Genomic DNA, 12,890 nt, shown 5'->3' with positions numbered 1-12,890 from the left:
AAACCAGTGTTATATAGGTAATCTATTAACCCTCTCTGTATCTGCCACACCTTATCTCCCTTAGTTCCCAGTATCCCTGCCAAATTCCAGTCCCGCCCTGCCTCTCTCAGCCTTTGTTGCAACCTTACCCTTTCTTCGTTATATTTACTACAGTACATAATTACATGTTCTACATTTTCTATAATATTACAATATGTGCAGACTTGTGAGTTTACTTTTCCCAATAAAAATAATGTCTTATTTAAACCAGTGTGATCAAACCTTAATCTTGATAGAACTACCTCTTCCCTTCATACTCCGTGCTCTGACTGTGTTTTGTGTTCTGTAATAATTTCTGCCCTTACTGTCCTCATCCCACTTCTTCTGCCAAAATTCTGATATTTTCTTTTTGATTAGTGCTTTTCCTTCATCTTTTCCAAATGGAATATCAGTTACATGTCTCATACTAAGTGCTCTTTTTGCCACCCTATCTGCACACTCATCACCTTTTAATCCCACATGGGCAGGTACGCAGAAAAATTCTACCTCAATCCCCACTTTCTGAACTCTGAACAGACACTGAAGAATTTCATACATTAAATCTTCCCTGAGTCACTTCATATTCTGTAAGCTCAGTAACACTGCTGCAGAGTCAACACACAGCACCACCCTGTCTGGTCTCACCTCCTCCACCCACTGAAGCCCAAAAATGACTGCCATCATCTCTGCTGAATAAACTGATAATTTATCTGTTATCCTATTGCTCAGTTGAATTTGAAAAAGTGGGATGTAAACTCCTGAACCAACGCAATCATTTTGATCTGTTGAGCCATCAGTAAATATTTCTAAATAACTGTAAAAATGATTCTTTATATATTGATTTGCACAATGCCCTATTTCCCTTTCCACCCAATCCTTCTTTAGGTTCATAATACTAAAATCTACTTTGACCTTAGGAAAACGCCATGGAGGAACAATAATTATTGGCAGAGGGGAATTAAAACAAATTTCTTTAATGCCATATTTTTCTATTTTATCTTTTATCTTCCATCCAAAACCATTTCCGTTAAACCTGTTATATTCCCAGCATTCATTTATGACACTTGTGATGTTTTCATGCCCACATCCTCTTAACCGAATCCAATATGTTAATGAAAGTTTGTCCCTTCTGAACTCTAGTGGGCTTTCACCTGATTCCACCAGCACGGCATTAGTTGGAGTTGTCTTCATTGCACCAATACAGAGTCTCAATGTCACAGTCCCTGTCTCTCATTCCCCTCCTGTCACTCTGCTGCAGTGATTTTCCACTCTCCCTCCCTCTGCTCCACTCTACCTGCCAGCCACGCCCACCTTGTCAGCCCAACTCTGCTCACCTGCCTACACAGCTGCAGCTCATCATAATCAGCCCTGCATATAAGCCTCTCCAGCACTCTCACTCGTTGCCAGATTGTTCTTCAGCGTCATGCGAGACTTTCCAGCGTTCATCTCCTGTCTGATCTCCTGTTGCCGACTCTGCCTGTTCCCGACCTGCTCTCCTCGTCTGCCTCCCGGTAAACTCACCTGCCTTCTGTCCCTGACCTCGTGCTCTGCCTCAGTGTTTCTGGTATCTGACTGCTCGGCTGGTAACGACTCCTCCGCCTGGCCCCGTTTATCCTCCTGCCTGCTCCCCATCGGTGCCTCTGCCTTCGCGGACTGCTCATCTGGCTACGACCCCCCCGCCTGCCTCCGACCACTCCTCTGCTCTCTCCCCGTCGGCACCTCCGCACGTGCAGCCGGCTCTTCGGGCCACGGAGCTTCCTCCTCTTCGTCATCGGCTGAAGTAAGCTACTTCTCTTCCCCTCACACCAAAAGAGAACTGAGGCTGAAGTAAGCTACTTCTCTTCCCCTCACACCAAAAGAGAACTGAACTGTTTGAGCCGGGGGCTAAGGAGCTTCCCCTCGGTTCCACGGCCGACTCCGGCCGCGTCTCTTCCCCTCGTCTGAGCCCCAGAGACTGTGTGAGGGCTTTCAGCCCGAAAAACGAACTTTATTCTGTGTTTATTCAGTCTGCTCCGTACCTTGTTTGCTGTGGTGAAAATAAAGGTCATTACCAACTGTTCCTGAGCGCCTGTGTACTGCATTTGGGTCCATACCACACCCGTTTCACTCAAGGCTTTGTTTTGTATTCTTTCAATTTTGTTTAAGTGTGTTTTTAGCTGCTGCTCTGCTCCACAAACAAAACATCTATAATCTATTGCTGATCTCATCAATGCCATGTGTGTGTCTATCTATCTTCATTTAACTGTATTAAAAATACACACACACTACTTTTCTATTATCATGCTTGATTGTATTAAACATTTCAACACTAACTTCTTGCATGGGTTGTAAAAGTTGATTATTTTAGTGTTAACATCTGCATTACACACTTCAATAATTACACATTCCATGTCTACTGGTGATGGTAACCTTCGAAACACTATCTTTAACAAATGTAACACTGCCACCTCCTTGATTGTCTACCCTGTCATATCGAGCCGAGGTATATCCTGGTAGAATAAAATCAAGATGAGGCCTTAACCAGGTTTCTTGCACACATAAGATATCCGGTTGAGGTTCTAATTCTGATATTTTTTGAATTCTTGTCCATTGGCAATAAGGCTTCTCGCGTTCCATTGTAGTAAATGGATCACCATAAGAAAGATGTTAATCATTACCCTGGGATCTTCCATCAGTGATTGTTCTCAGTATTTCATGAATATCCTCTGCTCTTAAGTCTTGAATACCCAGGAACTCTTCTGCTGCATTCACCACTGTCTTAATTCTATCACTTTTTTTCTTGCGTAGTAGCCACATTGATTATTTTACACATAAAGGCAACAAGTCTTGTCTGATCCACAATCAGTGAATCCTCTTTAACCTTGCATTTATGTGTACACTGCACCAGCTGTGTCATTGGAGCCTTAGCTGCTCTGTCTTCTTGCCTTCTAGGCCTGCGAGCTCTCTGTGGTAGAGACCTCAGGTCGCCACTTATTCCTCCTACTTCGCCGCTCATTACTTCTACATATGTTTCAGGGGGTCTACTTTGCATTTCATCATAAACTCTCTTTAAGGCTTCTGCATATGATATGTTATTGATTATCTTACATTTTTGCACCTCTTTTGCTTTAATCTGTACAGAGCAGCCTCCAAATGCTGCACTATGTTTTCTCCACAGTTACAACATTTCAGCTTAGCATCTTTTGCACATTTACCATAGTCATGTTCCCCTCCACATTTTGCACATCTTTGTTTACCGTGGCACTGTTGGGCTACATGTCCCATTCTTTGGCATTTAAAGCATCGTATCGGATTTGGGATATATTCTCTTACTCTGTAATTGATCCACCCCATTCTAATCTCTTTGGGAAGCGTGCTCTCAAATTGCACCAGCATTAATAAGCTTTCCTTCTTTACCCCATCTTTGTTTGTCTGAAGCCTCTTGACGTCTAGCACTTTCCCTCCTCTGATATCTTTCTTGACTTCCTCAGTCATTTCTAGCGGCACATTTGAAATTACACCTCTCAGTTTAGCCACTATACCAGGAACGTGAGTTGTAATCTTTACTCCAAGTGTATTTATCTTGAGGATTTTATCTTGTTGCTGCTTGTTCATGGCAGAAATAAGAACACTGCGTGGTTGAGCAACTTGGCAAATCTTATCTTTCCAATTTCTTTCTCAATTGCTTTAGTCATTTTAACTGGATGAAAGTGCCCCGTCTCTGTCCCAAACAACATGACTACTTTACAGTCTTTCTCAGTCTCATGTTGCGCTGGATCTTCCCGATGAGTTCTTACTTTTTTTAAAGCACCCTCTTCTTCTTGACTGCTTCGATCTGACCAAGCTGCGCTTCTATCTTTCTTATCCTGCCTTTTCCTTCTTCTGTTTGATGCAAAGCACCAATCCATACCTTCCTCATCCCATCCCTCCGAACTTTCACCCATCCTACACTCACGGTTCACTTGATTGCAATCCGACACAATTTCCTGCTCCATCAATATAACTCACTGATCAGACACTCAATATGTGATCGATACCATGTGACGTGTCTCCACTCCGCGGCAGCAGGTGGCGCCACAGAGCAGGATCAGCTGGTGTCCTACATCACCAGAGGAAGAGGAGGAGAGTGTGTCAGCGGGGTGAGGACCGTTTTAAAGTTGATATTAATATTGATCATCAGTGTGTTATCAGCTGATCAGTTTCAGCACTGCTCCTCAAACACAACACGATCACAACTAGCTTCATGCTAACTGCTAACATGCTAATAATAACCGCGATGCTACCGTTAGCCTCTGTCCCGTTAGCCGTTAGCCTTTACTGAGAAGGTAAATACGCTTCCATTATCGGACACGCCCTCCTCTGACGGCCTCCTGTCCGCAGTCTGACCCCCTTAAACAGTCGCCGCATCGTTATCGATATGATTACTCATCGATCAGTAATCGACAGTCAGTCTGAACTCACTGATCAACACCAGACCACCCTCCTGATGTCGGCTGTCCAGGAGCTAAAATCTGGGAGGAGGCAGCGCCAGACTCCCTTCAGAAAACAGCTGATTTAGTGTTCGTCGCCCGCCGCTGCATCAAACAGCCCGACTGAAGCTGTGGTTGTTATATTATGTTTATTTTCATTAATTCTGCCATAAATGTAATTACGAATCAGACTCTGTGACGTCACAGTGTGTGGTCATTACACGGGTCGACCCTGCTCCTTCAGTCCACCGCAGTGTGTTTCATATAAAGAGGCTGCGCTCATCTCACAGGAGATTCAGCACTGACAGCTGAACCTTTGTCTCATTGAAGACTGTTTATGAAATTGGTTCAGGCCGAATTAACATGTAACAACTGTTTACTTGTAAAACATGTCGGATGTTTTTCTCTGAGGTCTGTTTCTGTGCTCAAAGGTGGAGAAACTTTAAATTGTCTGATACCTGTGTGGAGTCTGGTGTGGCTCTGTGCTGCTGTTCGTCACAGTGCAGCTCCAGGTTCGACCACCAGGGGGTGTAAACACACCTGTAGTGTTATGCTGACCAATTAGAAAAGGAACATGTCCTCTGACATCATCATGTCTGCCTGCACCACGCTGATGTTCACCCGTGTGTTTGATCACAGGGTCCTCGGTTACCGTGGAGACCGCTGTTACCACGGTGAACCAGGCTGAGGTTGCCATGGCGAACAAGACAGAGCTCCACGCCTCAGACCACACCTCTCCTGATGAAGAACTGACAAAGCCCGCCAGCCGCCGTACCCGCCGACGAGCTGCTGCCACTTTAGGTAGGCGGGGTCAGAGAGGGAAGAAGCGAGGCCCTGGAGAGAAGAGGCGGGGCCCAGGTGATAAGAGGCGCATCCAGAAGGAGAAGAGGCGGGGCCAGGAAGAGACGAAGGAGGGTGTGACGGTGAAGAGGACGTGGAGCGACGGGAAGCGGCGGTGGGATAAGAAGCATTACTGCGTGTTCTGTCGGCGGCCGCAGGTGAAGATCGCTCGCCACCTGCTGAGGAAACACGCCGACCAACAGGAGGTGGCAGCTGCCAGCACGCTGCCAACGGGCTCCAAACAACGGCACCTGCTGCTGGAGCATTTACGCTGCAGAGGAAACTACATGCACAACATCGAGGTTTGTTTACCTGTTTACCCACCTGTTTACCTGTCTGTTTCCTGTATGATATTCACATCTAACGACCTGTCTGTCTCTGTTTCTACCTGTCTGTCCCTCAGGTGATCAGGCAGGGCAGCGGAGAGATCGTCCCGTGGCGTCAGCCGTCAGAGGAAGTGGATGCGAGGAACTACCTGCCCTGCCCGCTCTGCCTCGGCTTCTTCCTTCGTGCTGATCTGTGGAAACATCAGGCCTCCTGTCGTAAGAAGCTGACCTCTGACCCCTCCAAAGACTCCGCCTCCACAGCAATATTGACCTCTGATCCCGTAAAGAACTCGACCTCTGACTCCACGGTGAAGTCGGTCTGTGATCCATCAAACCAAAGGACGGACAGGTCCACAGAGGACACACCCTCTGACCCCTCAGGAGACATGACTGCTACAGACCAGATTGGGTCCAAACGTCCCGTGACCTCTGACCCCGGTGTGGATCAGAATGTGACCTCTGACCCCGGGACAGACCCGCCCAGGAAGCGCAGCAGGGTCCAGGCCGCAGCCTCCCGCCTCCTCCCCATTTCCAGTGGCGCGTCTGAGAGCTGCAGTGAAGTCCTGCACCGCATGAACCAGGACCACGTCTCACACCAGGTCTGTCTGTCTGTCTGTCTGCCTGTCTATATGTCCACCTGTCTGTCTGTCTGTCTGTCTATCTGTCCACCTGGCTGTCTACCTGTCTGTCTGCCTGTCTGTCCACCTGTCTGTCTGCCTGCCTGTCAGTCCACCTGCCTGTCTGTCTGTCCACCTGTCTGCCTGTCTATCCACCTGCCTGTCTGTCTGTCTGTCAACCTCTCTGTCTGTCCACCTTGCTGCCTGTCCACCTGTCTGTCTGCCTTTCTGTCTATGTGTCCACTTGTCTGTCTGTCTGTCCACCTGTCTGCCTGTCCACCTGTCTGTCTGTCCACCTGTCTCTGTTTAACCCCGCCCTCGTCTCTCTGTCCAGGTCAAATCTGATTGGCTGATCTGTAAATATGGGAACAAGTTGATGGGGAACCAAGATGGCAGCCAGAGGAGGTACGACTACGTCAGTCAGAAGCTGAGGGAGCTGGGCAGGTTCCTGCTCGCTGCTAAATCTCTGGACTCTGACGTTCACACTCTCCAGGACCTTCTGGCCCCAGGTCGCCTCAGCCTGGCACTGGCTGCCGCCAGGAAGGCGTCCGGATACCGCTGGAGCCGCCCTCCGCTGGCGGTGAAGACAACGCTGAAGACGGTTTGTGAAATTGCCATCGGAGAGAGTCTGCAGGATGGAGACTGGGAGGCTGCTGCCAAGACCACCGACTTCTACCACCTGCTCGGGAGGGAGTGGGACAACCTGGGGCTGCTGAACCCGGATCCTGACACAGGTAACACCTGGTCAACCTCAGGGACCGTCTGGTCTTCATCACTGATTCATATGGTGAACACATGAATCCACCTGACTGATTCTTCTTCTTCCAGCTGCTCCTGCAGAGGGAGCGAAGCTGAAGAAACGATCCGTCCAATCCAGAAGTGACAAGTGTAAAGAACCGGGTCAGCAGCAGTCCGACCCGAGACCAGAGGGTGAGTCCTCACACCTGATCACACTCCTGACCTTAACCCATTCATCTGTAATGACTCTGGTGGTCCACCAGGTGGTGCTGTTTGAAGTCATCATCTGTCTCTACCTTCTGTACTGTAGGTCCATCTCAGAGGAGTAACCGACCGCTGACGTCCACGAGTCCACCAGAGTCCAGACTGCAGCCTCCGATCTCAGGTGGGTTCTCCAGGAGTCCGTTACATGTTAAGGAGGTTTGATCTCAGGATGCCACGAGAAGAGATACCTTCAGTACCAAGTCGATGCCAAAATTAAAAAAATGTGACATCACTCACTTTCTTTACTCCTGTTGATACTGGGGGTTTGATTCTCCCGGTCTGGACAGGGCAGCACGTACGCCTACGGGTTTTCATCTCACGTTAACTGCCACAGGAAGAAGAAGAAGAACGCCGACCACCATGGAAGAACATCACGTGGAAACTGGCGACAAGTGCAGCTTGCCGAAAGGCGAGCCTGTCATACAAACGGCCGCAGTGTGACGAGGCGCTAAGCGTCTATTCTACGCTCAACACTGCACGTTTGCCATTTTTTTGTGGGTCACTGAGACTGAAAAAATGTTTAACTTTGGGTAAAAGATGGCGCTTGTCATGGTCACTTTTTACCCATCTGTCCAATCACAGCGGAGGAGGGGCGAGACACATATTATCAACCATCGCGCCGTACGTGTACAGGTGCTGATGTATGTTTTAATATGTGTAAATCTCATGAACCACTCAGACCAGTACTCTGTGTTCGAAGCGGGTCATGTGATTGTTGTGTTTGTGACGGCGGTGCTGGACAAGGTATCAGGACCTGTGGATTTTCACTGGTGCTGATATCAACCGCCACGTTTCTGACATGTTGACATGTCCGATCTGCACTGTCTTACCTCCTTTCTGTCCGTCTTTCAGTCCCTGTGGCTCCCAGGAAGGTCCGACGTCGCCCGTGGTCGTCTGCAGAGAAGGAGGCGGTCTGGAGACAGCTGGGAGTCCACGTGCTGGTCCAGTCAGTACCAGGGAAGGAGGTCTGTCAGCGCTGTCTGGACCTGGAGCCCGTCCTCAGAGGGCGACACTGGAAAGACATCAAGAACCAGGTCCATAACCAGATCCAGAGCCAGAAGAAGCAGCAGTTTCACGCTCAGATGGACCTTCAGGAGAACCTGGAGCAACAAGACCAAATCCAAAACCAGAAGAAGCAGCAACAGCAGTACCAGGCCCAAGTGCACCAACAAGACAAGGACCACAACCAGAAGAAACCGCAGTACCACGCCGAGATGGACCCCCAGGACCAGGACAACATCCACAATAAGAAAAAACAGCAGTACCATGTCCAGCTGGACCACCAGGACCAGGACAACATTCAGAATCAGAAGAAACAGCAGTACCACGTCCAGCTGGACCACCAGGACCAGGACAACATTCAGAATCAGAAGAAACAGCAGTACCATATCCAGCTGGACCACCAGGACCACCTTCAGATCCACAAAAAGCAGCTTTGCCATACGAGACTAGACCACCAGGACCACCACCCGGTTCATAAAAAGCAGCTGTACCAGATGGGCGAGCAGACCCCCTTGGATCGGGACACTTCTATGCTGACGGGGACACCTTATGGACCTGACGGGCCACATCGAGCCCCTGGACAGTCACTGCTGGAGCGGGACCCCACCATCAGTCCATACCCTCTTCCACATAGGACACTGGGGCCTCACATGGACCAGCTGCTGTCCCGAGCAGACTGGACCGATGAGTCTTTGGTCCAGCACTACTCAATCAGCCGGCAGCTGGACCGGACCCTGCTCCAGGATGGGCCCCCAGGACAGACACCTCACTCTGGACATGTCCACTTCTGATGGACCAGCCCACGGTTTCCCTGAACACTAAAGACTGTCAGTCTCCGCACTTCCTGTACAAAATAAAACACGCCATTTTTTTTTTTTACTACGAGAACCTAGAACCTGTTACTGACCCTCCTGAGACCCTCAGTCCTTACCTGGGGACATCACACCTTGTGTCTGCTGCACCTTGTTCCTCGTTTGTGGACACTTTCTGTCCCATCTAGTGGCAACGACAGCACAACAACCTAATCCACGTAAAAACAAGATGGCCGGAAGTACTTGTTATTGTGTTACTGCAGGACTTCACACGGGTCAGCTAACCTTTCGCTAAGCCCCGCCCCTTTGTGGTGGTCCATCAGTCTGTCAGTTAGCCTGTAGCCCACAGTGTCCCTCACAAACCCACAGCAGCAGCCTGGAGTCGATGGAGCACAGCTGTGTTGTTGTTGGAGCTGGACGATGCTACGCTGTGATTGGCCGGTCTGTGTTCAAGGGGCGGGACTTAGTGAAGGGTCAATTCATTGTGACAGACGGGATAGTCCAGCCTTCGTCACAAACAGATCTTCAGATGTGTTGTATTATTAGTAATGTCGTTTTTCACAACTGTGTTGAGGTACTGAAATAAACAGGTTTCACTTCATTACACTGTGAGACTGTTGGACGTGAACCCAGTGTCCTCGTGTGAGGACATGAACCCAGTGTCCCCCTGTGAGGACATGAACCCAGTGTCCCCCTGTGAGGACATGAACCCAGTGTCCCCCTATTTCTAAAACTACTTCCTGTTCAGACAGTGTTTAGTTTTTATACTGATCCCATTAATCATTAACACCAGACAAAGTGAGGTCAGTTTATTTAACGATGCTGACATGTTAGAGGACGTCTGTTCCACGGCTAAGCTCCGCCTCCCAACAACCATAAAGTGGCCACGTTACTGTACGTTACCACGTTTGTCTCAGTGTACGGCGGTGTCTGTCAGTCACGTGTATCTGGGATGTTGTGATTTAGGGACACACTGATGTATTATGATAAGCTGTAGTCTGTGGTCAGCTGACAGGATGATGTAACGTCCCACATCTCTGGACTGAACACTAACAGGTGTGACTCTTCATACCTGCCTCACTGGCCCCGCCCCCATATGACCCCACACTACAGGTGAACATCATGCACACAACATGACTTTAAAGTGTTTTAAATGTTAGCGGGGAGACAGGATGATGATGATGAAGCCCAGTGTTCCTGTGTATGAACTACATCCTACTGACAGCTGACCAACACCAGCAGCTCTGCCTTCAGCTGCTCCGTCACATGTTTATATCGTCACACCACAGACCAGCCTGTAGCCGCCACTCGTCCAATGAACCTGTGCTGTGACAACAGGAATCATTCAACTAACATGTTAAAGTTTACCGTAATAAACTGAGTATAACTCTGTATATCTTTATATAGTTCCAACAAGGACACACACGCACGCACGCACGCACGCACACACGCACACACACACACACACACACAACAAATGATTAAAGACGGCAGTATTCAATGAACATGAAATACAAGGTGAGGACAAGAACAAATGTGATGTGAGTATAATTTTTAAATGATTTATAAACAGTCACACTGACTAAGAGCTCATTTCTTCATCCTTTATAAGCGTCCTAACAGTTTCACATCCTTCTGTGAATTATTCCAGGATGAAGGAGCAGCGTATTTAAAAGCTTCTTTGCTGAGTTCTGTTCAGTTCTGTTCTCATCCTCAGAACCAGCATTTGAAGAATATTATGAAAGTGAAGGCCTTACTGATTTGGGTTCCTGCACGTGTACGTGGACAGATCAGAGGGAACCAGGCCAATCTGGACTCATCGCTGAACATAACGTTCCTCCACATGTTCAGGTTCCAGTGCACGTGTTGCCGACACCAGAGCAAACGGGCCTGACGGTGAAGGGCAGCGGTGGCAGGCCTCCTGGCAGCCATGCTGTGAGACCGGAGACTGGCTGCGTGCGGTCTGCCCTGGATTGTCTGGGCAGAGAGCCGTCGGCCATATCGTCCTGCACACCTTGACTGCAAATCTGTAGCAGACTGCCTACGAGTGCTGATAGGATGAGGAAACGGTCTTCTTGGGACGCTCACTTCTCAGCCTGTCTCTGACATCCTCCGTGATATGGAACTTATAACCTTCAGTTTGCAGATGGTACGAGGGCTCACTTTAAATAATGCTGCAACTTGGTTTTGCGGAACACCAGCTTGAAGTTGTCCTATCGCACGGGCCCAATCCAGATCAGTGAAACGTGGCGTGCCGATTGTTGGAGCAGACGCCAGCTGACCACTGTAGCAGGGCCTGTGCTCACACCTGGTGGTTCCAGAAGCTTAAAACAAGAGTCAATAGCAACGGCAAAAGAAAAGCTGTTTGACATTGGTTGAGAAGATTTGGCAAATTTACACTCAGCTCTGCTGCTCATCCCACAAATGCATGATCCTTACAGATGTGGCAGCATTTAAAGGGAAATAAACAGGCTTTCCAACGGTGTAAGACTGATCGCCAAGAAGCTTTGTTACAAAGAAATAATTTACCAAACACACATTTCATTACTTTTTGTGCTTAGTTTCTAAAAACCAACCAATATGAGAGGCTGCGGACACACAAACGAGTCGACCGTGTAGCAGCACCATACAGAGCACAGTGGTGTCTGTGAGGCCATAACCAGTCATAAGGCCAGAGGTGGAAAAAGTACTGAAAAATTCTACTCAAGTAAAAGTACCTTTACTTTGGTGAAGTTCTACTTAAATACAAGTAAAGCTACCCATCTAAAAATCTACTCAAGTTAAAGTAAAAAGTAGTTTGTTTAAAATGTACTTAAAGTAGAAATTACTTAGTTACTTCCAGCAGCTTGACGGGGGGTCACTCCTGTGCAGTGCACAAATGGTCCAGGGTCATAAATCCTGATGAACACGAGAATTCAATTCAAGTTAGGGCTGCACAATATCATTAGAGCGTCACCATGGCGATGTGTTCCTGTGCAACAGTCACAGTGTGAGACTGACAGTATGAGTTCATCATATCAATATGATATTAGTCAAAGGCAATATGCCAAACTTATTTTGCTGTTTAATACTTTAGGTTGTGAAGGTCTCAGTTTCCAGCACAGTTTGATTGTAAAATGTATATTTCATGTAAATACAGACTTTCCAACTCCCAAATGATGACATCTGTCCAAATAGAGCTATTCAACTTATTGCAACACACTATTGCAACACATATCGCAGTATACAAAATCGTTGTTGCATTGTCAGTGTTGTCTAATATTGTGCAGCCCTCATTCATTTTGAATCACCAACACAACTGTTAGACTGATGATACACAGAGCAACTTTTTGAGCAATGTTGTTGGGCATTATTCTCAGGGATGCAAACAGGTGTATGGTCAAAAACAGAGAGAGAGCTTGTCGAAGCGAAATTCTGAATATTAAAATACACTAAAACTAATTTGGAAGAATACTGTGTATTCCACAACAGAACAAATCCACTGAGCAACAGTGTTTCCCCTATATGCAACTAGCAGGTGGTGCTCCGCTGCTGAAATACGACCTCTACTGAAATATGACCTCTGCTACTGAAATATGACCTCTGCTACTGAAATATGACCTCTGCTGCTGAAATATGACCTCTACTGAAATATGACCTCCGCTACTGAAATATGACCTCTACTGAAATATGACCTGCGCTACTGAAATATGACCTCTGCTGCTGAAATATGACCTCTGCTGCAGAAATTTGACCTCTGCTACTGAAATATGACCTCTGCTGAAATATGACCTCTGTTGCTGAAATATGACCTCTGCTACTGAAATATGCCCTCTGCTGCTGTGA

At 47.7% G+C, this 12,890-nt stretch overlaps 1 protein-coding gene across 1 annotated transcript; it reads left to right on the top strand.

The window, feature by feature from the left end:
* The first annotated feature begins 4,037 nt into the window (after nucleotides 1–4,037).
* On the top strand, nucleotides 4,038–10,457 carry LOC126403971 (uncharacterized). The gene is made up of 7 exons (XM_050066879.1): nucleotides 4,038–4,136; nucleotides 5,106–5,608; nucleotides 5,710–6,231; nucleotides 6,584–6,983; nucleotides 7,078–7,179; nucleotides 7,298–7,372; nucleotides 8,104–10,457. The coding sequence occupies exons 2-7, from the start codon at nucleotides 5,162–5,164 to the stop codon at nucleotides 9,042–9,044; spliced, it is 2,487 nt and encodes an 828-aa protein (XP_049922836.1). The 5' UTR covers nucleotides 4,038–4,136; nucleotides 5,106–5,161; the 3' UTR covers nucleotides 9,045–10,457.
* Nucleotides 10,458–12,890: the final 2,433 nt, after the last annotated feature.

This window comes from Epinephelus moara, chromosome 17, assembly GCF_006386435.1.
Source record: "Epinephelus moara isolate mb chromosome 17, YSFRI_EMoa_1.0, whole genome shotgun sequence".
Taxonomy (NCBI): Eukaryota; Metazoa; Chordata; class Actinopteri; order Perciformes; family Serranidae; genus Epinephelus; species Epinephelus moara.
The sequence above is the reverse complement of the archived record's forward strand: the minus strand, read 5'-3'. Positions and strand labels throughout refer to the sequence as shown.